The following is a 26,071-nucleotide window of genomic DNA, read 5'->3' on the forward strand; positions in this document are numbered from 1 at the left end:
TAACATTAACAGCTTTGAAACACTACACAAAGATAATTAGTGCCATTTCTGGTGTATATCACTAATATTTGTATTATTTTATTATTATTATTATTATTTTTTTTTTTTTTCAAATAACATACAACACGTTATCAAGAAACAACATTAAAAATAAGAAAAGGAAATAAAAAATATAAGCTGATCATTATTTTCATCCACTTCCGATTTGAGACGGAGACAGAGCCTGGAATCGAGCCTTTGGATTCGATTCTCGATGCCCAAAGCCTCGGAATCAAGGAATCGATTCTTTTTGGAATGTAAAACATAATATAAAACATATAGAGAATATATTATCAAACCAATCAAATTACACATGTTAACACAAAATAGCGCTTAAGTATACCAAATCAAATTTTATGTTGTAGCAAATGCGTTTAAACTATTTTCTGTCCTCAAAATTATTCTTATTTTCCGTAAAATATGTAACCGCCTGTCCAGTTCGCGGCGCTGTTTTCCGTTGCCTCCCATAGATCCTCTACAGCGAAGAAACATATTACTATGGCGTCTTAGATAGACTACTCTAAAATAGTTTGCGATATCTCTCGTATTATTAATTCAGAAGTTGGAAACAGGTGAGCGATAATGCAGGAGATGATAAAGCAGATCAAAGACTTAACATTGAGCTCAAAACTCAACCGTTAACACGAGTCTGATGTTATTAACTCTTGAGCATGACTGACACCAATATATTGCTATTGTTAATAATCATCGGTAACTAAAACGTTATGGTGAAAATATGATATGATCGCAATTAGAAGCTCAAAAAATATTGCACCAGTACATCACAGACATGGGCTGTGTGCCAAATCCTACTGAGCTGCCTTTCTAGACAACATCTTTGGGCATCACTCCGCACTCAAGCCCAACAATACTAACGTTATTTAAGACACCGGTTCGCTCTGTTTTGATTCTTATGTGAGTTTTATGCGATGTATCGCACTGTTGTTTTTTTTCTGCAGGTCAGTATGAGTGCGGAGGCGGCAGACCGGGAGGCGGTGAGCGGCAGTCGGCCTTGCACCCCTCCACAGACCTCCTGGTTTGAGTTTCTGCTTGATCCATCGTTACTGGAGCACCACCTGCACCGCCCTCATCCAGGTATCTGTCTTATAGCCTAGAACAGGGCTACTCAACCCTGTTCCTGGAGATCAACCTACCTGTAGACTTTTGTTCCAGCCCTGCTCCAACACAGCTGTCTGTAATTATCAAGGGCTACCTAAGAGATTAATTAGCTGGTTCAGGTGTGTTTGATTAGGGTTGGAGCTTAACTTTTGTAGGATAGTAGATTTCCAGGAACAGGGTTGGGCACCCCTGCCCTAGACCCTAGACCAGGGTTCCTCAAATCTTACCCTGGAGGTCGAATGCACTGCAGAGTTTAGCTCCAACCCTGATGAAACTCACCTACCTGTGATTCTCTAATGAAGACCTTGATTAGCATTCTCAGGTGTGTTTGATTAGGGTTAGAGCTAAACTCTGCAGTGCATTGGACCTCCAGGGTAAGATTTGAGGATCCCTGCCCTAGCCTAGACTAAGGTCCCCACCGAGCGCATTAAGCTGTGTCTTGATTTCTATTACAATTCGACTGACAAATGCATTGTCAAAACAAATGTGCAAAACCACTTTCATGTTATTATGAAAACTGGCTCAGTTTATGAAACTGTGACTGGACAATTAAATAAACAAAACAAACAAAGCCTCTTACATTTCTCGAAGGAAATTGTATGTTATCATGACTTTACACTGTTGTAATTGACCATATGCACTCTTTAGAACTTCCAAATAAAGATAAGCTTGTAAACTTCCGCTCAAGCTCATTTTATGTGATATATATAGGTGGACACTCTTGAGACTCATCTACTGCCTCGTTCTTATCTGAAACTGAGAATAAATATATATAAGATATATATTATAAATAATGATAGCGGCATAAACATTCAGTTTCATATTATTTCAGAACATTTAATTTAAACGCGGAGCCTGGTAATCCCAGGAAACCTGCATAGTTGTACATTTAAATGCTGACAGCTAAACACTATCATAATGTGTTTAGGCCAGGGTTGGGGCCATTCATGAATTGAATTGAGAATGAATGGTAAGTTCCAATTCGCTTCCTGGAATGGAATTGGAATTGCATGCAGCTGACAGGAAATGGAATTGGAATTGAATTGGAATGTCAGGAAAAAGAGTTGATATCAAATAAATTCCACTAAAATCCACTTTAGTTGCTAAATAAAATGATTTGACTTGATTTGCTTAATAGTTTATAGTACATTAAATATTGTAAATCACATAAACAACAAACATATACAAGAAATACAAAGTACTGTATGTTTAGTATGTTAAGCATGATCATTTCACATGCCAAATTTCAGGAAATTATCTCATTTTTTTGTGAGTTGAGACATATTATGTGCTAATATTGAATGTTTAGTACATAAAGAAAATTATCACCACTGTCATTCAATTATTAATTCATAATGTACAGTTCTCAGTTTTATTTACTTGGATTTGATCAACTCTATTTCATACATGGTATTTGTAAAGCATCATAAATAAAGTTCAAATGTATGTCTCTAAATGCAATCACAAATAAATGCTCAGAAACGGCAATAAATGGAATTCAGTAGAATTTTCCCTGAATTGAATTCCACTTCCTGTAATTCCAATTCAGTTCCAACTTTGTTTCCTGTAATTGTTGTTGAATTCCATTTCCTTTGAATTGGAATTGAGTTCATTCCTGAATTGACCCCAACCCTGGTTTAGGCTAACGTTAGCTAGCTAGCGATACTTCTCTTCAAGGACATCTTAATGGTATTCTTGATAATTAGTAACTCGCCTTCATAGTCATGAACACATTTTTTTTTTAAATCTTGTAATATTTTAAAGCCTTTATTATTTTCCAACTCTACAGCTGTGCACTGAAATTCACTTCAAAGGTTCACTTTTCATTCATAAAGATGAAAAAATGCCTTTTCACGGAAAGGCTAAAAAAGATATGGAATTACCAAATAACCAAAAGATGGCAGCAGAGGTTTAATTATTATGCAGCTGCCATTTCAACTCCCTATATTTGGCAAGACGTCTTGCTTTTTGATTTATTATCAAATTACTAGTATAATAAATTGTAGTACTTTTACTTTTTATATAGTATAGCAAGGGCAGAAAGTCATTAAAATAAATAAATAAATAAGCTCAGTCAAAACAGCCTACAAGGGTGAATTATTGAAATACATATATATATATATATATATATATATATTAGTTTACTACAAATAAGTCAAATATTGATGGTATAATAATTAAATAATGCACTCAATATGAATCGATATTAATTTTAAATATTTTATATAATCTAATAAGTACATCTTTTAAGCTTAAATCTTGAACTGTAAAAGCTATTAAATAGCCTATATGTAACCAACACAAACGTGTTACTGCTGTAGTTTTGTTACTCTGAATTTAGTCTGAATCATTTAAACTCTGTTTCTGACATCAGCTTGTCAGATTTCGTCCGGTTATTGACTGGAAATGACTGAGCTGGCTTGACTAAACTAGGAAGTAATCCGTGCATATGGTCAATTATAAGTGTTTTGGGGCTGAGGTTATGCCAGAGGACTGTCCTAGTAATAAGTATGAGTAATGAGTACATTTGAGACAGTTGAAACATCTGTTAACAAACAAATAACTTGCATACACAGGAACCCCAAGCCGTAATTTTTGCTCCACACATGTGTATTAGTGTTCTCTTTAATCCTGGGAAGATCTTTTGTTTTTTTCATTTCGCTGTGTCACTTCCACAATGAATAGATTATTATTTTGTATGATTGTTAAACTTATCTTAAACACATATCTCTGCATACATCACTCTGTGATCTAAAAGTAGACATATTTTATGGCATTGTGCCATTCAAGGTCTTTTCATAATCTACAGAGAAACGTGCGAGTATGTCAGTGGATTGGTGTCCTGTTGTGTCACATGCTGGTAGTTGTACAGTATAATAATAAGTTAAAAGTCATATTCACACACATGCTACGCAAATTATGTTAAAAATTATATTTGTGATATTTTAACTGTCTATTATTAAAGGACATATTTTCAAACATGAATAGCATTTTAAGAAATATACAAGGTGGTAAAGTGGGTACAGTTGATACACCCTTTTTAGGTTGCTATGTATACAGTAGGGCTGGGCGATTAATCGAAAAGTAATCAAAATCGACATTCAGAACCTATAATTGATCAAATTTTTCCAGGTCGATTATTTCGATTACTTTCCCTTTAAAAACACTACCGCGTATGGAGTCACGTGACCGATGGAGAGCTTAAACAGTATTGATACAGTAAAAAGTATTTACAGGATATACAAGAGTAATTTTATTTAGAAGAGATAGTGCTTATTTTCTACTTTTCATATAAAAAACATTGAAAATAATTAATTTTGTTTCCAAAAGTTATTTATTTTCACTAATTTAAGAAAAATGTGACTCTTCGTTTTAAGCAGTGTGTGCTTTAATTTCAGTTGTTCAACACTGATGTTCAAAAAATAATCATAGATAGTAGATAGTGTGTGTGCACCCTTCATTCAAGAATCTCTCACTATTTACTGTACAAAACTTGTCAGTGAACTATGAGGGCAAAAAAATAAATATTATTTAAATATTATATAAATATAATTAAATAAATTTTATTAATAAATAAAATAACCGTTCATTACTCGTAATCGGGTTAAAATGTTCAGTTAATCGAGATTTTGATTTTAGGCCAAATTGCCCAGCCCTAGTGTAGAGTAACAGTTCAATCAGAGAAAATAAATTGAATATTCAGAGGATGTGTGTGTTTGTGTACTGAAATTTTCTACGTTATAATGACCAAATGTTTACTGAGACAAGCTTCAGAATTAAGTTTTATCCGTTTTCCACAGATCCGTCTCCTGTTCAGCTCGTCGTTCAGTTTCTCGAGCAAGCCTCCAAACCATGTGTGAATGAGCAGAACCAGGTTCAGCCACCAGTGGACAACCGAAGGAACCGCACACTGAAGCTAATGGCTCTCAAGGTCGCTGCCCATCTGAGATGGGATTTGAACAAACTAGAGAAGGGGCAAGTGAAGATAAAACATTTGATTTGAATGGTTGTTTTTCCTTTGAGGGTAAAATTCTGATTTTCTATAACACCTTAACCCTTTATAGGGCACTCATTGAAATACTTGGAAATTCAAAAATTCAACCCCAGAGTGTTATTGGAGGTTATTACAAGACCTTTAAACTTTTGTGACTTAAATTTTTTTTAAATGTTTTTATGTTGAAAATTAGGTTAAATGAAGTGATCATATATAGTTACTTGCCGGTCTATGGTATCTTTCCCCCCCCCCAAAAAATGTGTATACATTTTAAATATAAGGCATAAATAAATACATAAAACATATAAACATATGTAATATTCATAGAATATTTATTTAGAAACAATTTACACACACACAAAAAAATTATATATATATATATATATATATATATATATATTTATATATATATATATTTATTCCATGGAATGTCTGGATACTGGATTCTGATTGGCTGGCAGGTGTGCAGTAAAACCGTTTAATGCACAGGTAGTTCCAAGTCAGTTTAATCACCGTTCTATATTAATGCGCTGCTTTAATTGATGCACGCAAAAGCACAGAGAGAGAGAGAGAGAGAGAGAGAGAGAGGTCGGAGATCGCATTGTGCTGCGCACATACATAAACTTCTTGTCAGCGTTTGCCTGCAATCCTTATTAAAATAGCATAGATACTAGATCGCTACATTATATTCCTCAGCAACGGGGTGGTAAAACTGCTGTTTTTGAATGAATTGTTGTTTGTAGAGAGAGACGCACAGCATGCAGGTACGCACGCACATTCACATACACATACACACACACACACACACACACACACACACACACACACGCGCGCGCGCAACTGTCATCTCTCTTGCCTTCACACTCTCTCTTGGTCGATCGACAATCTACTGAAACAAATGCTATTTTTCATTCAAATAAATGTGATTTTACCGGACTATTTAATCTCTGAGTCTGATTTGAAGCGGGCAGAATGCTAGAGCTGCGTGTCATAACTGACGAAAATAACCGTCTTTTTTATCCATTCAGTCAAATTTTGCGCTGCAAATATCAATCCTAGTTTTAATTTGTCTATAACCATGGAATAAGCGGGATAATCAACGGCTTGCCGTGCGTTAAAGGATTTAAAATGCACTTCGCGGAGGCAACCACCCTCCGCTTCGCGTCGGGCGGTTATTAGCCTCCACGTCATGCATTTAAAATCCTTTAACGCACGGCAAACCGTTGATTATCCCTTACATATATATGTGTGAACACAAAAACATAACAGAATATTTATTTAGGAAATTAAAAATCTTGCTGTCTTCCTCGTCAGAACCCTAGATGGGGTCAGCTGGCACAACAAAACTGACTTCTATCCATAGAATTGTTGAGTAGACAGCTGCGAAAGAAAAGGTTTCTGAGGCCCCGATCACACCGAACGCGTCTTTTAGTTCTAAAAACGCGAGGCGCACAGCACTGCCTTTTTTTGGTGACTTTTAAAAAAGAGCAGTGTGCTGCGGTTTTTTTATGTCGCTAAGCAACGACCAAAACAGCTGTCCTGTCAGTCAAATCAAAGGATTATAGCGCGAGCGCTCTAAAATCTTAGTTTTTTGTTGTTAAGTAAACTGTCATATTAGCAGAAACCCTAAATAATACAGCTCCGGGTTACCCACGATAGACACCAAAGGTTTCTCCTCTAATTCTTGCAGTCTCCGGACTTTTTAAGCAACGGTAAACTTTCGTCTCCACAACAGAAGGCCCGCCTCTCCATTCATTCGATTGGACAGTGGAAAAGAACGCGAATGACGTTGGGCGTTTTTCCGCTCAGAGTTGATTTTTAATCAACTTCAGGCGCTCAGAGCGCTTCTGCAAAAACGCGAGGCGCAGCAGGCGGCGAAAACGCGAGGCGCCCGGGGCACATAAGCAGCGCGGAGAACGCTCACTGCCAACAGAAAACCATTCAAAAGAGGCGCCTCCAACTGCAAAAACGCGTTTGGTGTGATCGCGGCCTGAGTCAGTATCAAGCCCATGTTGATTTGTTTGTGAAAGAAAAGTGCAGATCTACTGAAAACATATAATATTCACATAAATAGTAAATTTATAATAAGAACTGAAAAAAATAGCATTAAGTACTGGTGGTACCACCTATTTTAGCAGAAATAATAAACACCAATCTATTGGTACTAAAACCAAAATTACACATTTTTCACTGTTTATTTCTTGATCATTTCAATAAATGGTTTAAGTTTGACACTGGATTACTGCATCATGGTATACAAGCCTTTGCAATATTCAGTGGACAAAAAACAGGCATAAAAACAGCCAAACTATCACTTGCCTTACTTTTACCTGAACCGGGCGTATGTCTAAAAATGGACATTCTGTTGTGTTACCACAAACGGGCATATGATCAAATATGATCACACCATTTTTTTTACCACATCGTTCACTAATTTCTAGAAATCAAACGCAAACAACGTCCATATCACCATATAACACAACTATTCAGCTATATAATGTGTGAGTTTCATTGACTTACCATTGTGCATTTCGATGCTTTCTCCGTTTTTGTGGGACAAAGTAGGAGCGTAAATCAGCATTTTCTCATTCCGGAAGCACGTTGAAGTTTGAAACGCCCCAGACAACTTCCGATTGGTCAGATGCCATTGTGTCGCTATCCGTGACGTAGACTAACATATGTTGATTGGCTGGGACAAATCCATGTGCTTACACGATCTCATACAAGGGAGGCAGACGCTATTGAAAATGTTCGATTAAGTGATCAAATATGGTGCCTCGCCCTATAAAGGGTTAAATAAATCTTGTAATTCTATGTCTATCAACAGCAACCCAGTGTACATTAAAGCCTGAAACACTGCACGATTTTCAGCTGTCCCAGATGAAAGTTTGGCATTGTGAAACAAGTTTCCAGAAAAAACAAGTCAAAATTATGTGCATTTTTGCTTGAAGCAAGCAAAATAATCTGCCAGTGGGGTATAAAAAATAATCTTGTTTTCTGTTTGAAATAAGATTTTTTTGCTTACCCCATTGGCAGATTATTTTGCTTGTTCTAAGCAAAAACTCATTTAGTCATTATACTTTTATAAATAATTGCAACCACATTTTTTAAATATTTTGAAACGAATATTGAAATATTGTTTTTTTTTTTTTTTTTGCACAGGCAAACTCCACTTACATTCTCTTAAGAAAATGTAAACTATATTGAACTGGACAGTCTCAGTTGTGTTGGACATCTATAAAAATGTGCATGGTCAAGGCATTTGACTGCAAAAAATGCTTTTCTTAGATTTTCTGTCTTGAAAAATTTTTTTAAATCAAGATTTTCTAGACAAGTCAAAATTAAGGGTGTTTTTGCTTGAAACAAGCCAAATAATCTGCTAATAAGGTAAGCAAAAATAAATCTTGTTTTCTGTTTGAAATAAGATATTTTTGTTTACCCCATTGGCAGATTATTTTGCTTGTTCTAAGCAAAAACTCACTTCATTTTAACTTTTTTTTTTTCTGAAAACAAGAAAACAATTTTCACTCGTCTGGAAAATCCTTCTTGATTTAAGAACTTTTAGATATTTTGGCTGGAAACAAGACAAAAAATCGAGTCAAGAAAAGCATTTTTTGCAGTGCACTTTTTCTACTTTCTCATTTTGTTCTTTCTGTTTGAATTTCAGTTTGACCATCCCTGTGCTTAATATGTTATTGAATGAGCTTCTGTGCGTCAGTCGTGTTCCTCCTGGAGTTAAACACGTAGATCTGGATCTGTCCACCCTGCCGCCCACCACAGCCATGGCCGTGCTCATCTACAACAGATGGTCAGTTCAACTGTGTGTCAGCTTATGCATGGTTAGGTGAAACTTTGTAATATCTGTGGCTGTGTCTCATTTACAAGGTCCTTCGGAGATTGCATTTGTTGGCCACGTATATCATTGAGGCTTTTTCAAGCCAACTTAAAGTTTGTCTTGATTAACTTTTTTATCTAGTTGTATTAACTATTGACAATATATCTTGGAATAAAAAATCTGAACAATGTCTCTTGTTTTGTAACCGTTCATATAAGCAGAATAATCTACTGGTGTTCATTGAATTATTAAAATAAGTGGCACATCTGCTTAAGTGTAGCAAGAGTCTGCTGCAGATTACAGCTGATGCTGCTACAGCCATTTGTTGTGTTAACGCTGTCATATGAATTTTGTCTCAATAGGGCCATTCGTACCATTGTGTTGAGCAGCTTTCCAGAGAAACAGACCAAACCTGGACCCCATCAGCTGAATATGTAAGGAACGAATAGCAGCGGTGTCCGTTTTGTGTGTGAGTGAGTTGTGTGCTGTTAAAGTTGTGCTGATAGTGTTTTGTGTTCTACAGGATGAATTTGGTCCAGCAGGAAAAGGAACTCACAGAGAACATTCTGAGTGTGGTATGACTGAAATTTGTGGTTTTATATTTTGACATCTGATTGCTCTAGCTTTGGCTAGGAAAAGGAGATTTTCATTGAGATTACCTGCAAAAGAAGCACTGAGATGTAATACAACACCACAGCTTTTTTTCTTTTTTTTTTTTTACGTTAGGAATTTATTTAATGCTGAAAGGTGGTCTGTGTGTGAAATGAGGTAATTAAATCATAGTTATCATTCGCCGTAAGAACAGGAATCTCTGTTAAGAATTAGATTCAGTTTCGATTTCATGTTGATTGATTTATTGTTTAACTTTCATCAATATCTGATGTCACTCTTAAAAATTCCATTTTCATTCTCAAAGAAAGCCGTCTAACGCTGTGCTCCTCAGCTCAGAGAACAGGCCACAGACTCTATAATGGTGTTGGAAGGAGCCCTGAACATTAAAAAAGACTTCTACATCCACACGCTTCGAACCCTAGACCTGCTAGCTGCTGATCCCAGTACAGCCAATGGGGAGACAGAGTCCTCCACCGCCGGACTGCGCATCAGCGCCGATCACCTGCACTGTCAGGTGTGTCCTACACAGAAAATGAGTCTGTTATTAAAGGAGTAGTTCACTCAAAAATTAAAATTTGATAAATTTTACTTCCTCTCAGGCCATCCAAGATGTAGATGAGTTTATTTGATTGGGAAAAGATTTGGAGAAATGTAGCATTCCATCACTTAATTTACCAGTGGATGTGAATGGGTGCCATCAGAATGAGAGTCCAAACAGCTGATAGAAACAGCACAGTAATCCACATGACTGCTATCCATCATTTAACTTCTTTTGACGTGTAAAGCTATATATTTGTAAAAAAATAAATCATTAAGTTTATTCACTTGAATCTATTGCTTCCAGCTAAAATACCATAAGTTACTATAACATTTTAAGTAGGGCTGAGCGATTAATCGAAAAGTAATCGAAATCGACATTCAGAACCTATAATCGATCAAATTTTTCCAGGTCAATTATTTCAATTACTTTCCCTTTAAAAACACTACCGCGTGTGGAGTCACGTGACCCCGCTCCGTTACGTTGCGTTATTCCGCCGACGTGTCGATGGAGAGCTTAAGCAGTATTTATACAGTAAAAAGTATTTACAGGATATACAAGAGTAATTTTATTTAGAAGAGATACTGCTTATTTTCTACTTTTAATATTTATTATTATTTTATAAATTTATTTTGTTTCCAAAAGTGCAAGTTATTTATTTTCACTAATTTAAGAAAAATGTGACTTTTCATTTTAAGCAATGTGTGCTTTAATTTCAGTTGTTCAACACTGATGTTCAATAAATAATCATAGATAGTAGATAGTGCGTGCACCCTTCATTCAAAAATCTCTCACTTGTAATATGTGAGCATATTTACTGTACAGAACTTGTCAGTGAACTATGAGGGCAAAAAAAAAAATATTTAAATATAATTTTATTAATTAATAAAATAATCGTTCATTAATCGTAATCGGGTTAAAATGTTCAATTAATCGAGATTTTGATTTTAGGCCAAATCGCCCAGCCCTAATTTTAAGGTTAAAATGCTTTTTTTACACACACACAGCTTTTCACAAGACATTATTTGATGGACTGGAATTGATGTATAGATTACTTGTGGATTATTGTGATGTTTTTATTGCACCAAATCTGTTCCCTTCAAGAAACAAATGTCTCTATATCTTGGTTCGCCTGAGGGTAAGGATATTTCCAGGAAATTTTGTATCACTTTTGGGTTAATTCTTTCTTTAAAAGTAAACTATGTTATCTTCTGGCAGGTGCATTATGATTTAGGAGGCATTTACTTTCAGCAAGGCTGTTCTGATCCTTCATTGTACGAGAAAGCCAGAGAACACTTCAGAATGGCACGAGAAATACTCACAAAGGTAAGACATTGTCAATTTAAAGGAACACTTTACCCAAAAAGGTACCTGCTGTCATTATTTACTTACCTTCATGACTCTGAAATGCTGTGTTGGCTACTCAATCTGATGAGGTTGTCCATATTGGATTTCTGAATCATCACATGAAATTCTTTTGTTGTTGTGTCTGATGGCAGCTGGATTCCTCTGCATCTCTCTGTTGTGTGGATGAGCAGCGGTTGGCTGGATACTGGAACGCCTGCAAAACTCTCACCGGAGCCTCAGAACCCGATGAGAGCCAGCACACCCCGTATGGCCAAATCAGCTGCTTCATGAGGAACCACAATTATGGGGTCAGCAAGAGCTTTCACTGCACTGTGCTACAATTAATTTTCAAATTAAAGAAGTACCATGGTACTCTAATTGATTAAAATATTTTAGAGTTAGACTCACATGACACTGCACTTATTCACAATCACAAAAGTACATTATTTGCTTTAAAGCTTTGCTGGGTAAACGTTTTATATGCGTGCTGTTCTGACACGCTTTTCTAGTGCGCGTAAACCTGAAGCGTACGCAAACTAAAAGCCTGTTAAATAGCGCCTAATTACTGAACTAAGTTTGTGCTATTACTGTCAAAACACAGAAGGTTTAGCGCCTTCTGAGGACCTTTTCCGATCCCGTCCCCTATCTCTCTCCCTTTTCGCTTCCTGTCATATCTGATCTGTCCTATCACAATAAAGGCAAAAATGGCAAAAATAAATCTTAAAACACACACACACAAACACACACACGTTGGGTTTACATGTTTTATGGGGACATTTCATAGGCGTAATGGTTTTTATACTGTACAAACCGTACTTTCTATCGCCCTGCACCTACCCTACACCTAAACCTAGTCCTCACAGGAGATTGTGCATACTTTTACTTCATCAAAAAAACTCATTGTGCATGATTTATAAGCCTGTTTCCTCATGGGGACCTGAGAAATGTCCCCACAAGGTCAAAATCTACTGGTATTCCTATCCTTGTGGGGACATTTGGTCCCCACAACGTGATGAATACCAGGTACACACACACACACACACACACACACACACAAGGTTTACATATTAACAGTTGCTTATGTCTAAAGTGTTTTGAAGCAGCTTCACAAAAATTCATAAGGCATAATGCTATTGATTTGCATGTTCATGTCACAAACTTCATGAGATTTAATCTTTTGACATGCACAAACATACATAGTTTTCTGCTGTTTTTGCATCTGACCACCCTCCTTTTCTTTGCTTAAAAAAGCAGACTCAATATGTATCTATGAAATCAAGCACATGAAGCCTTGTGCATCGATCCTTATAATAATCAAGAAGTAAAAACGGCCATTCCTGCATCTGTAACAAGATGTGTGCAGTTCGAAGCAAGCACTTGTGGCACACTTTTGTTTTTAGATCCTTCTATAACAGTTGTAGAACCCAGATGCACACTGACTGGAGCTTGATATGATTGTGCAGCTGATGGAATGTGAATTTGTGTAACATAAACTATTATTGTCCTTGCTTCTGTCTTCATACTGTAGGCATTGATCGAGGCCTTTATCAGAGACAATGTTGCACTCAGTCTACCCAACAGCTTCAGACATTCAATTCAGCTAGAGCTGTTGCACAAGCTTCAACAGGGGTGAGATGCTGTTTGTATGCTTAATGGACGATTATATGTGTATTCAGGGTTCAAAATGACTCTCTGGACAGCATCTTGTATGTATGCTTGTATTCATGCATGTGTGCATGTATGTATTTATGCATTCATGCATGCATGTATTCACGTATGCATGAATTCACGTATATATTTACGCATACATGCATGTATTCATGAACACATCATGTATGTATGCAGTTTTATTTTCTTGTGATCTCAACGAAAGCCTTGCAAGCAAGAAGGCAACCATGCAAATCACAGCATTTGATGGTACAGTGTAAAACATCTGTGTACTCATTTTTTTTTTCTTCATTTTTAAGCCAGAAATGAAATACAGTAGATGCAGTTTCTTCTTTAATGGCTTTAACACTAATGAACTGAATAAGTTAATAAAAACTCTTTTTTTCCTTGTACAAAATTCTTATAGAGTTTATGTAATCAAAGCTTTATACTTTTGATTATAATCTTCCTAAATGTCTTGCCCCATGGACTTTATAAGTGGTTTACTATAAACATTTTTTTGATTTGTTTTACAAATAGAGAGCAAAGCCAACACGTGGATGATGACATGCTACATGTTTGTTGTATAATCCTTTAATCTATATGTGTCTGTGTGTTTTAAATGACAGGGACAAAGCTCTGGAGGAAGTGTGTCATAAACTGTGTGTGTGTAATGCAGTGAGAGATGCACTGGAGGGTGGTGTCCTCAGTGTTTCCTTCCATCAGCTGCTTCTCAAACCCAGCAAAAACATCATCAGTTTTCTGCTGGAGGTATAAACCGTGCTGCGTCAAACATGACATCCTTAGTTCGTTTACTGAAATGATTTAGTTCACATGGTCTTGTATTAAAATAAAGTGTTGCTTTACTTTTAATACTCTCTCTCTAATATCTTTAGGTGTGTACAAGGTCATTGGATAAGGAGCACAAATCAGAAACAAGCAAGAGGAAAATGGCTCTTTTTATCAAGTGAGCACTCTTACAGTTTTTAGAACTATTTTCACTTTGACTTTTGACTTGTCAGGTTTTAGAGTGGAAGGGTTTTAGATTATATATAATCTGTAGAAGTGCGTATGTTAGGTCCTGTAACTGTTCACTATTTTTAAACATCTTTTGTATTTACTATTGTATTTCATTTGAACCATTGGCGTTCTTATTCTTCTTCCGTTTCCACTAATGAGTCTATGACAGCCCATAGAACCGCTTGCGGGAAAGTTGTGAAATTTGGCACACTGATAGATGACAGTGTCAACATTAACCATAGCAAATTTAGAGTCTCTAGCTCAAACTCTCTAGCACCGACACATGCCAAAATTTTCACTCATGTTTATGATAATAACTTTTGAACCGTAAGGCACAAAATCTAAATACTTTTTGTCTGAATCCTTGGCTCTATCCGAGTCAAATGAACACCAAAATTAAAAAATCGTAAGGTTTCGATTTTTTTTTCTGTTTTTAATAGTTTGAAAAACCTACTTTTTCGAACTCTGATTGTTTGTCTGATTGGCTCAGATCATCTTCAGACCATTTAAAAAAAAAAGTTATGGAATTAAGTTGATTAGTCAGACCGTTCTCAAATAATGCGCAAACCAATTTTACGAAAGCACACACAAATAAATGTGAGGCTATGTTTCCGCAATGGTTTGGTGTATTGAGACCAAATTGGGTGTGTGTTATAACCAGCATGACCTGAGGCTACCTGCAGGGTTTTGGCGCAGTGCCACCTAGTGATAAGGGGATACAAAAGATGGCTATTTTTGCTTATAACTTCTCAGTGGTTTGCTTCTAAATTCACAAAAGTCTCTTTGGATTCGGTACATCATGTTAAGTCGAATTATACCCAATTTTCCCCATGTCAGCCATTTTTGCCATCAACCATTTTGAATTTTGTACTAAAATGGTACATTTTACGAACACACTGACGTTTCATTACAAAACTCAGTATGGGTCATCAGCACGATGTCCTGAAGGAGCTTGAAAAGTTTAGAGTCAGCGCCACCTAGCAGAAAAATAAAAAAATGTAAATGCTTATAACTTTGGGTGTGGTCAACTTATGTTGACGGAGTCACCTCTTTAGACTCCTGAATCCTTGCCGAGTCCAGCAATACCAAACATGCCAGGTTTTGCCTTATGGCTTGTGCAAAATTGCATTTTAGCACTCAAAAACATTTGCCAATATCTTAGAAACCGTTATTCCTATCGACACAAAACCACCGCAGGAAATTCGGAAACATAGTGTGCCAGTCAAATGTTTAGGCCCAGTTGCAAAAATATTGATATTAAATGAGAAAGAAATGCAAAGAAAGTCAGCTATCTTTATCTTTTTTTCTCTTCTCATATAGGAAAATGTCTATAACTCCGAAACCGAATGTGATCATTTCACCAAATTTGACACATACATGCATGGGCACACTCTAAGGTGGGATTGTGCCTCTTGGTGGTGCTATAATTGAACAAAACATGAAATTGTCATTGGCTACAATAGAGTATTGCAGTGTAAAATGCTACATTTTTACCAATGCATTTGTGTACCATTACAAAACTTGGTATGTACCATGGAGACCATGACCTGAAAGCATTCAAAATGTTTTGAGACAGTGCCACCTTGTGGTCAAAAGTGATAACCGTATTACTAGTGGTTGTTTTAATGTTTTTTCACACATTTGGATTAAAATGACTTCAATTACTCATTGCTGCACTTGTTCTGATGCTTCCCTTGCCTAGTGCTTGGCCCCGTAATTGCTGCTTGCAGCTATATTTTTAAATTGTATCATTGTGTAAAAATACAAATATTTGATGGTGTTTAGCTGTTAACATGCTTTCTTGTTTTCATTGTAGGATGGTTTGTAACAGGTTGGAAGATATTTCTCTGGCCTTCGTGGTGTCATCTCATAAATTCTTCATGGAACTTCTTCAAGATGAGGAGAAGAAGATCCTGATGGAGCAGATGAGGAAGAGCTCAGCCACAGTCAACCTTAGTGCCAAACTACTGCCCTCATTCTACGATATACCTGGTAAATCATGGAGGAAACAGTCTGATGGGCTGATATTTAATTATGACCATATGGGATTCTTAATTATATCGCCTGAAGAACTTTACTTGCTGTTGGTTGATGTGCTGTTTGTGTTTTGTTCTCAACAGCATCTGCCAGCGTGAATATCAGTCAGCTCGAACAGCAGCTCATTCTGTCATTGGATCCTCGAAATATCCGACAAATCCTCATTGAGCTGCATGGGATGGCTGAACGACCCTTCTGGAGGGTTAATAGTAAGGTCAGGAAAGACCGTAGAGATCAAATGATGTTTTTAATGCCATTATTATGCCTCGTTTTAAAACATGAAATAATAGATATAATCTAGTCGTCTTAAATTGCTGATTGAGTAACAGAGGTGATCAATGTTTTGTTTGTTTTTCTGAGGTTTTTGCAGCAAATTGACCATATGCACAGATTGCTTCCTTGTGTTTGTCTAAGAGGACTAAACGTCCATGTATACCTTTTCAAGAATGACAAACACGAGTTTAAAAAAATATGAATAAATCAGCTAAATATGCGCGAGTCATTGCTATGATTGACAGTAAAAACCAGACAAAATGTCTGACAATCTGATGATTCATAATAAATGATTCAGACTAAATTCAGAGTAACTAAACTACATCAGAAACAAGTTTGTGTTGGTTAAATATAGGCTATTTACTAGCTTTTACAGTTTAAGATAAATCTTAAAAGATTTAAGGTTATTCAGTTATATAAAATATTTCAAATTCATATTGAGTGCATTATTTAATTTAACCATTAATATTTAACTTATTTAATTTGTAGTGAACTATATATAAGTATTTAAATAATTCACCCTTATAAGCTGTTTGTGTGTGAGCTTATTCCTTTATTTATTTTAATGACTTTCTGCTCTTGCTATACTATATACTTCAGTGTGGTAAAAGTAGTACAATTTATTTTACAGTAATTTTATAATATAAGACGTCTTGGAAAAAAACTAGGGAGTTGAAATGGCAGCTGCAGCCAATGATTGATCCTCTGCTGCCATCTTGAGGTTATATGGGTCATTTCATGTCATTTTTATCTTTATTTTTCCATGTTGTCTCTATGAATGAAAAGTGAATCTTTGAAGTGAATTTTATTGCACAGCTGTAGAGTTGAAAAATAATAAAGGCTTTAAAATATTACAAGATTTAAAAAATGTGTTCATGACTATGAAGGCAAGTTACTGATTATCAAGAATACGATTAAGATGTCCTTGAAGTATCGCTAGATAGCTAACGTTAGCCTAAACACCTTATGATAGTGTTTAGCTGTCAGCATTTAAATGTTTAACTATGCAGGTACTCTCCTGGGATTACCAGGCTCCGCATTTAAATTATATGTTGTTAAATAATATGAAACTGAATGTTTATCATTCGTTATCATTATTTACAATGGTGCAATTATTATTTTTCTCAGTTTCTGATAAGAACGAGGCAGTAGAAGAGACTCAAGAGTGTCCGCCTATTTATAGCACGTATAAAATGAGCTTCAGCTGAAGTTTACTAAAGAACGCTCCGTGCATATGGCCAATTAACCAATAACGTTTGCAACTTTTTCCAAAAATAGTACATTATAGTTGTTGCCATTTTTTTGCAGCTTCTTTTTTTTACTCTTCCAACTGTACCTTTTTCTGTAGTGGGAGGTTCCTGTCGACTATGTAAACGTCATATTAGCAATAAAAGACAACCTGACACGAGACCTGGTGTATATCCTTATGGCCAAGGGTCTGCACTGCATCGTTATAAAGGTGCGTATCTGAACAAGACTTACCTCCCAAATTGAGTATGTTTATATGCAGACCAAAAAGATGGTTCCCGCTAAAGGCATAAAAGCAATGTTTATGCTGATATGCACTGTGCTGTTAAGTCTTGAACAGAGTTGTGTAGATCAGTAAACAGCTTGCTCTAGACTTTGCATTATTTTAGTTGTCTAATCGTTTCCATGCACATGCACACTTTCTTAAAAATATTTTTCCAAAACTTTTATGTTAGATTGTTTTTACAAAGCAGCACATGAAGAGACCATACAGAAATAAAAAAACTGTAATTAAAGACTAAATCAAGGCTTATCTTTTTCAAATGTCAGTTTACTTTTAGTTTGTAGTTTGAACCAACCTTTTTGTCTCTGGCTGCTGTAGGATTTCGTGCACGCTCGTCAGCTGTTCGCGGCATGCCTCGAGCTGGTGACAGAGTTTTCTCCTAAGCTGCGGCAGGTAATGCTCAATGAACTGCTGCTGATGGAGGTCAGAGCACACGAGGCCGGCGCTGCTGAAGGCAACATGGAGAGACCTCCACCCGACCTGGTCAGCAGGGTCCGCGGATATCTGGAGATGAGGATACATGGTATTACGTTGACTGTTGCAGACAATGCAATGATCTTTAGCTTAAAATGAAGCAGAGCGAACTCTTTCTGGCAATGTAATGACATTGTCAAGATTATTAAAGTCAAGATTATTTATACAGCGCTTTTTACAATACAAGTTGTGTCAAAGCAAAATTGTATGAGAAAAACAACTTTTACATTGTAAAGAGAAAAAAATTGTTCATATTTTAGGGTAGGATTGTGGTCTCGCAATGTTCTCGCAATGTTCTTTATGCCCGCAGATCTTCCACTGCGTCAGATTGTTGGGGAGGAATGTGTTGTGTTTATGCTCAACTGGAGGGAGAACGAGTATCTGACGCTGCAGGTGCCACAGTCTCTGGTCAACAGCAACCCGTATATAAAGGTATCTGCACTCTCCCACAAATGCTTCTGTGCTTCATTGCTATCAATAAAGTCAGTGTATGAAAATCTGAAAGTTTTCTTTGTGAAATATAATTATTTTCACATTTACACATTTTTTTGATGGTGCAGACAAGTTTTTTTGAGAATTGTCACTTATTTAAATCTGCGCAGGTCTAGAGTTCTTAACCCTGAGATTATGTCCTCTTGTTTGTTGTTCTTCATGCAGCTCGGGCAGCTGATAGCGTCCACGTGTAAGGAGCTGCCAGGACCTAAAGAGAGCAGACGCATGGCTAAGGAGCTCTGGGAGGTGGTGGTGCAGATCTGCAGTATTTCCAGCCAGCACAAACGCACCAGTGACGGTCGAGTGAGCCTTCTCAAACAGAGAGAGTCCTCGCTTGGCATCCTGCCCCGGTGAGACAGAGGGCATTTACTGTGGGACATAAAGAATCATTTTAAATCCTGCCTTACTGTAGATGATTTCCTGAAAGGGGAACAAAATCATACAGAGCCTGTTTCAGCGATTACAGCATATGTTAAAGGGGCCATATGATGTAGCTAAAAAGACATTTTGTTGTGTAATTGGTAGAGTTGGGGTACTCGGACTCGAGTCTGGTCTCGAGTACAATTTTTAGGGGACTCGGACTTGGATTCATTTTGACTCGGACTCGGGAGTAATTGCCGAGTCCAGGGACAGTTGATGGAAATTTTACTGACTCGATGCATTATTACGAAAGTGACATTCAGTATTCACACGTGTTTAAAAGTCTTGCCAGTACTTGAAAGCCTGCTGTTTCTTTGCATACACAAACACCCAAAGCGGGCTCACCGAAAAGCGCCTCTCAGTCAGCATGTGAATGCTGAATTAAGCATTCTTTTGCATGTTATTTTGCATGTCGGTTTTGTCTTGAGTTAATTTGACAGATGTGTCAAAATATATGATCTGTGCATTCGGTCTTAAAGCAACAGCAGCGTAAACCTGCTGCAGTAGACTGCGTCATATTACATTTACCTATTTTATCTCACAATTCATCATTTTTTTAATAAGTCGCTTATATGTTCAGACTTTGTAACTCAATTTACCTCAACAGTAGTGAGTTTGTCAGTTATGCAGGAAAAAATGCCAGAAGTGTGGGATAGAAACCCATTAATTTTGAGCTGAAAAGGGAGAATGACTTTTCTTATCAGAATTGTGAGATATAACCTCGGAATCGTGAAATTTTTAAAACATAAACTCAAATTTACTTTTTTTACTGTTTTATTCCATGGCTTCTTTTATTTCATGGCTTTAAGTAGACTGCTACTTAAAAACTGTCATTATTCTTCATTCAAGAAAAAAAAAATTAAATGCCATCTACCCTATCTAAGGTCTAACCATTCGTCATATAAAACCCAAAACACAGCCACAGAGATAAGAGGTGCTTTCTCTGCTCCTCAGGTCTCATCCACTAAGCTTCCTACCCACCCCATTGAATTTATAAATTTACTATATAACAACAAGTAAAGTCAAGTCCTGTCCTGCCCTATAATTTTTCACATTCTAAAAGCTATTTCACTCTGAAATATGTCACAATACATACGCTATAACTTCTGTTACATGACTTTAAGTTTGCTGAGCTGGACACTAATTATGAGATGGTGTGAAATCAAAAATCAAAATGGCAATATGCAATAGAGGTTTGCTTTTGTTACATTTAAATTGCCTTATTCTAGTTGTAAAGGTTAAAACAAGGTTAAGATACTGACAAACAGTAGTGTTTAGTTGGACTCGGACTCGACTCGGATTCGACTTAGGTGGACTCGAACCCAACTCTAGTAATTGGTGTAATGCAATGTGTTTATGCGGTTTGAGGTTCAAAAAACACATTATTTTTCACATACTGTACATTATTGTTGCTTCTCTTTGCCTCGCCTTCCTGAAACGCTGCGATTGTTTCCAGCCAAAATATCTAAAAATGACTAAATCAAGAAGGATTTTCTAGACGTAAAAAATTGTCAAGTCAAAATTAAGTGAGTTTTTGCTTGAAACGAGCAAAATAATCTGCCAATGGGGTAAGACAAAAAATCTAGTTTTCTGTTTGAAATAAGATTTTTTTTTTTTTTTTTTTGTGTACCCCATTGGCAGATTATTTAGCTTTTTCTAAGCAAAAACTCACTTAATTTGTTTTTTCTGACAATAATTTTTTACTTGTCTAGAAAATCCTTCTTGATTTAAGATATTTTGTCTTGAAACAAGAAAAAAACTTGTAAGTAAGAAAAGCATTTTTTGACAGTTTAATACTCCAGAGACTATCTCTCTATATGTTAATGCATTGTTATATTTTCTTTTGTTTGTGCTTTTAGGAGCAAATTCATGACTTTTATGAAAAAACTGCGGGTAAGTGTAGTAAACTACACCAAGTATGTGTCTTTTACGTAAAAGTAATCTTAAATGTAGAGATCTTCCAGTATTAATCTGCAATATATTTTTGGGTTTTAGGAGCCGCTGGTTTTGACAACGCTCATCTCTTTGTTTGTACGGCTGCACAATATTGTACGGGTATGTACTAACCAGTGCAGAGCAAGTTATTTCACAAAAAGACTTATCACTTTTTCCAGATTGTAATAGTTTTGGTTAGAGTTTCCTTCTTTTTTTAATGAACTACTGAAATATGTAAAACAATTAAGAACAGAATGTGTGTACTGTAATGGGAAAATTGATACTTTTTTTTTATGTATCTGTTTTTTTTTTCTCCCAGGATGATATAGTGAATGAAGTAACAGCTGAGCATATCTCCATATGGCCTTCATCTCTTGCCAAGTATGTCACAACGAATAAAATGCTGTTAGATGAAGAAATGCTCATATGTTTGAATCTGTAATGATAGTTTGTTTTGATGGTGTTATCTTGGTGTCAAATGTTGTAATGATGATGGTGTTGATGCAGTTTACAGTCGGTGGATGTTGAAGCCGTGGTCGTCACGTTAAAGGAATTGGTGCACTACGCTCTCAGCCTCAACCCCAACAATCAGTCGTGGCTCTGCACACAGGCTGACATTTACTTTGGTAAGTACAGGCTATGCATACTGTATGTATACAGGGATTAAAGTTCTCAGTCGCTTAATATTAAGCGACTTGCGTTATCTGACTACAACACTACTGCCTGATTTTACTCTATTTCATCAACGAAAATAGTTCCAAATAAACAGCTCAGCCGCTGCACATCTCTAAAAGCAAACAACTTTCATGAATGAAAGTGCATTTTTGAAGAATCTAGTAAGTCAGTGATTCAAAATTAGTGATAAAATCAGTGACTTGCTGCCACCTCCTGGTGGATTTAGTTTTATTTTTAACGTATAGTTTTAGATATTTAAATCATTTAATATTTCTAAATTCACAATTGTATATTTAAAACATAAATGTTTGAATTGCACTAATGCCACCTCTGAGCCTTATTAAATGTCTGAAAATGCACCTAAAAGCCAATTTTGTGTTCTTCTGTGCCTCTGTAGTACACATTTTTTTTAATACTAATTTCATATGATTAGTAACCAGTTTGTCTTATTCTGCTTATTATTGTATTGTTTTTATTACAAATTTTAAAAAGCTTACATTTCTTAATTTTTTTTATATATATATTGGAATTTGACATAAATGACATACTTTTAATAAAATGTGAAAAATGCTATTACAAAGAAAATGACTTCATATTAGGAAGGCAATTTTTTTTTATCAGTATTTCTGATTATTGATCAGAAGATGCTCTTAAAGTGTTTAAATTAGGAGGAAAATCGCTCCTAATTATATATTGTAGGTATTTGTATGTAAGTATTTGAAAATTCACATGTAAATAGGCCTAATGCTAACAGAATGATTAATACAGTGCCCAATACTTAGGTGCAAAGAAAGTGTTTAAAAACATATTACGTGACTACATCTTTTTATTTTTATTGTACTTTAACAAAAACACTTACATAAAAAACAACAATGTATTTTACACACAAGAGCACATATATCCTTAGATGTCAGGGGCAATGCACATATGTATAAAAGAATACAATAAATAAAAAGTTAAATAATAATATTATTGAACAGCTATATAGTCTTTTTTTGCTTTTAAATTTTACTTTTTCTATTGTCTCCAAATATATTTTAACATCAACTTTAAATTGTTTAAAACTGTCGTTTATCATTCTCTTTGGCTTTATGAATATAGTAATGGCAATTATAATAATCAAACCAAGCATAGATATAAAACCTTTATCACCATCAAATGAATTTTTTTAGCATAATATCAGCTTCTACAAAATGCACAGAAATCGTAGCTTTTTGTTGTACGTAATTATTCAGTTCTTTCCATAAAAAAAAAAACAAAAAAACGTGTTGCAGCACTTTTACTACTAATAATCATAATAATAAGTAATAATTCTTTTGTTTTTCAGTGACTAACCAGTATTCTGCAGCTATGCATTATTACCTGCAGGCAGGGACTGTGTGCTCAGATTACTTCACCAAACCAGTTCCTCCGGACGTCTATACTGACCAGGTGCCGAAAATCTGTTCTGAATAAAGATGCTTTCATTTCTACTTTTGGTTTGGTATTAAAATGCCTGTAGAGATGTGACTGTGGGATATATTCAGGTCTGACTTGTGATCAATGTTTCTCAGGTTCTCAAGAGAATGATCAAGTGCTGCTCGCTGTTGAATTGTCACACTCAGGTAACAAACCGCATCAGTCTCATTTCAGATAATGGTATTGGGTGATTCCTGATATTATTGTGTGCACTCTGCAGGTGGCTGTCCTCTGCCAGTTTCTGAGGGAAGTGGACTACATGACTGCATTCAAAGCTCTACAAGAGCAAAACAGGTGAACTTGCAAATGCAGTGCATGCTTTACAAAGTAATTCAGGTACTTTCTTGAAGTCAGAAACAAACTCTTGTGTTCTTTTTTCTCCCCCATCAGTCATGACTCCATGGATTCGTTCTATGACTACATCTGGGATGTGACCATTCTGGAATATCTGACATGTATCCTTTTTAAAGAAAGCTCTATTTCACACCAACATGAATGTGAAGGCAGGAGTTTCTTCTGCATTTGCAAATGCATTACTATTTTTTTTTAATTAGGGGCCAAGCATTGAAAGTTCAATAGCACCTATTGTATTCGTTAGAATTCCTATTCTTCTTCTTCTTCCACTCTTGAAGTCTATGGCAGCCCATAGAACCGATTGCGTTAAAGTTGTGAAATTTGGCACACTAACAGAGGACAGTCTCAACATTAACCATAGGAAATTTGGAGTCTCTTACCACTTGTCCAAAGTTTCACTCATGTTTATGCTAGTAACTTTTAAACCATAAGGCACAGAATCAAAATTATTTATTTTTTCTCTAAATCCTCGGCTCATGCCGAGTCCAATGAACACCATTTAATTGTTTGAAAAACCTACTTTTTTTAAACTCGTCCTAGACGGTTTGTCTGATTTTCACCAAAATTGGCTCAGATCATCTTTAGACCATGCTGGCAAAAAGTTATGGAATTCAAGTTGATTAGTCAAACTGTTCTCGAATAACACGCAAACGAATTGATGTGAGCTATATCTCCTTAATGGTTTGGCGTATTGAGACCAAACTTGGTGTGTGCTATACCAAGCATGACCTGAGGCGACCTGCAGTGTTTTGGCAGAGTGCCACCTAGTGGTCAGGCGATACGAAAAATGGCTATTTATGCTTATAACTACTGAATGGTTTGGCTAAATTAGATTCTCATTAGATTCAGATGGGCATGAAAACCTACTTTTTCAAACTCTTCCTAGATCGTTGGTCCGATTTTCACTAAATTTGACTTGAATCATCTTTAAACCTTGCTGACTAAAAGTTATGGATTTTGTGTCAAAATACGAAACAGTTTTTGTTTAACGCATCAATGAATTTGCTGGAAAGATGCCAAAGTGCATTTAAAGGCTGTATCTCTGCAACACTTTGACTTATTTGTACCCAATTTTGCATGTGCCATCGTCACCTCACACTGATTACGCCACGTCAATTTGGTAACAGCACCACCAATTGGTCAAGAGTAATAAACCATTCATTAACCATTATGACATTTCCAAAAAATGCTAATAACTATTAATTGCTTTAGCCTATTTTAATGAAAGCGATCTCTAAATATTCCTTAGGTCATGCCGACAACATGGATACCAATTATACATAGTTGGCCGAACTTTCTGTCCGCCATATTGATCTATGTTGAAAGCATACTTTTTCGAACTTTTCCTAGACCATTTGTCCGATTTTCACCAAAATCAAATCAGATCATCTTTAGACTGTGCTGACAAAAAGTTATGGATTTCATGTTGATACATGAAAGTTTTCGTACAGCAACCACTTAAAATTTTAAAGCTTCTGCAAAGCTTTGACATAATGACACCAAACTTTGTGTGTGCTTTTGACACCTCACACTAAACACACCGCATCGGTTTGATAACAGCGCCACCTGTTGGTCAAAAGTGGCAAGCCATTAAATAATAATACTAGCAGTTCTATATAATTTTTCTGTCATTTTGACTAAAAGCATCTTAAAATGGCTTCCTTTTAATCATTGTTGCAGTTGATCTGTTGCTCCATTCCATGCTTAGCTCCTCATTTTCCCTTTGGTGTGCTTGGCCCCGTAATTGCTGCTTGCAGCTATATTTACATCTGACATTCTCTGTCCACGGTTGTACCATAACTTTTGCCTTTAGACATTCATCATAAACGAGGAGAGAGTGACAAAAGACAAGTTGCGGTAAGTGTCTAAAACATTTATTGCAGATAGTGTAAAAATGCAATTTTTAAAAACAGTATCTACCAATATTTAATTCCAGTGCAGTTTCAGAGCAAGATTTGCACAGAAGTTGTTTTTTTTTAGATAGTACATAGATATGAAGCTAATGATGGTTAATCTATTTGAACACAGATCAAGGCCATCGGACAGACAGAGTTAAACTCCAGTAATCCAGAGGAAGTCCTGCAGCTTGCAGCACAAAAAAGGAAGAAGAAATTCCTACAGGCCCTGGCTAAACTCTACTTCTAAATTATTTCAAAAAAGTGTTTTTGTTTTTTTTATACTGGAAAAACAGTTTTCAAATAAATATGCTTATGCTAATTCAGGTCTCTTATTTTTATACTGTACAAATGTATACAGAGGTTCTGTGTCTAC

General features: G+C 36.0%; 1 protein-coding gene across 1 annotated transcript; it reads left to right on the forward strand.

Annotated features, from left to right (window-relative positions):
- The first annotated feature begins 507 nt into the window (after positions 1 to 507).
- ints8 (integrator complex subunit 8) lies at positions 508 to 26,017 on the forward strand. The gene is made up of 28 exons (XM_073821825.1): positions 508 to 611; positions 999 to 1,134; positions 4,959 to 5,133; positions 8,820 to 8,960; positions 9,350 to 9,421; positions 9,511 to 9,562; positions 9,931 to 10,113; positions 11,356 to 11,463; positions 11,637 to 11,792; positions 13,013 to 13,113; positions 13,761 to 13,902; positions 14,028 to 14,098; positions 15,968 to 16,143; positions 16,272 to 16,402; positions 17,810 to 17,920; positions 18,311 to 18,515; positions 18,777 to 18,898; positions 19,124 to 19,308; positions 21,238 to 21,271; positions 21,374 to 21,433; positions 21,633 to 21,694; positions 21,821 to 21,939; positions 23,316 to 23,419; positions 23,542 to 23,592; positions 23,667 to 23,740; positions 23,837 to 23,901; positions 25,614 to 25,657; positions 25,829 to 26,017. The coding sequence occupies exons 2-28, from the start codon at positions 1,005 to 1,007 to the stop codon at positions 25,943 to 25,945; spliced, it is 2,991 nt and encodes a 996-aa protein (XP_073677926.1). The 5' UTR covers positions 508 to 611; positions 999 to 1,004; the 3' UTR covers positions 25,946 to 26,017.
- The last annotated feature ends 54 nt before the right edge of the window (positions 26,018 to 26,071 follow it).

This window comes from Garra rufa, chromosome 17 (assembly GCF_049309525.1).
Source record: "Garra rufa chromosome 17, GarRuf1.0, whole genome shotgun sequence".
In the NCBI taxonomy this organism is placed as follows: domain Eukaryota; kingdom Metazoa; phylum Chordata; class Actinopteri; order Cypriniformes; family Cyprinidae; genus Garra; species Garra rufa.

Coding starts and splice junctions, on each gene's coding strand:
- ints8 (XM_073821825.1), top strand. CDS start 1,005: ATGAGTGCGGAGGCGGCAGACCGGGAGGCGGTGAGCGGCAGTCGGCCT. Junction 23,420..23,541: donor CGGACGTCTATACTGACCAG/GTGCCGAAAATC, acceptor AATGTTTCTCAG/GTTCTCAAGAGAATGATCAA. Junction 23,593..23,666: donor TGTTGAATTGTCACACTCAG/GTAACAAACCGC, acceptor TGCACTCTGCAG/GTGGCTGTCCTCTGCCAGTT.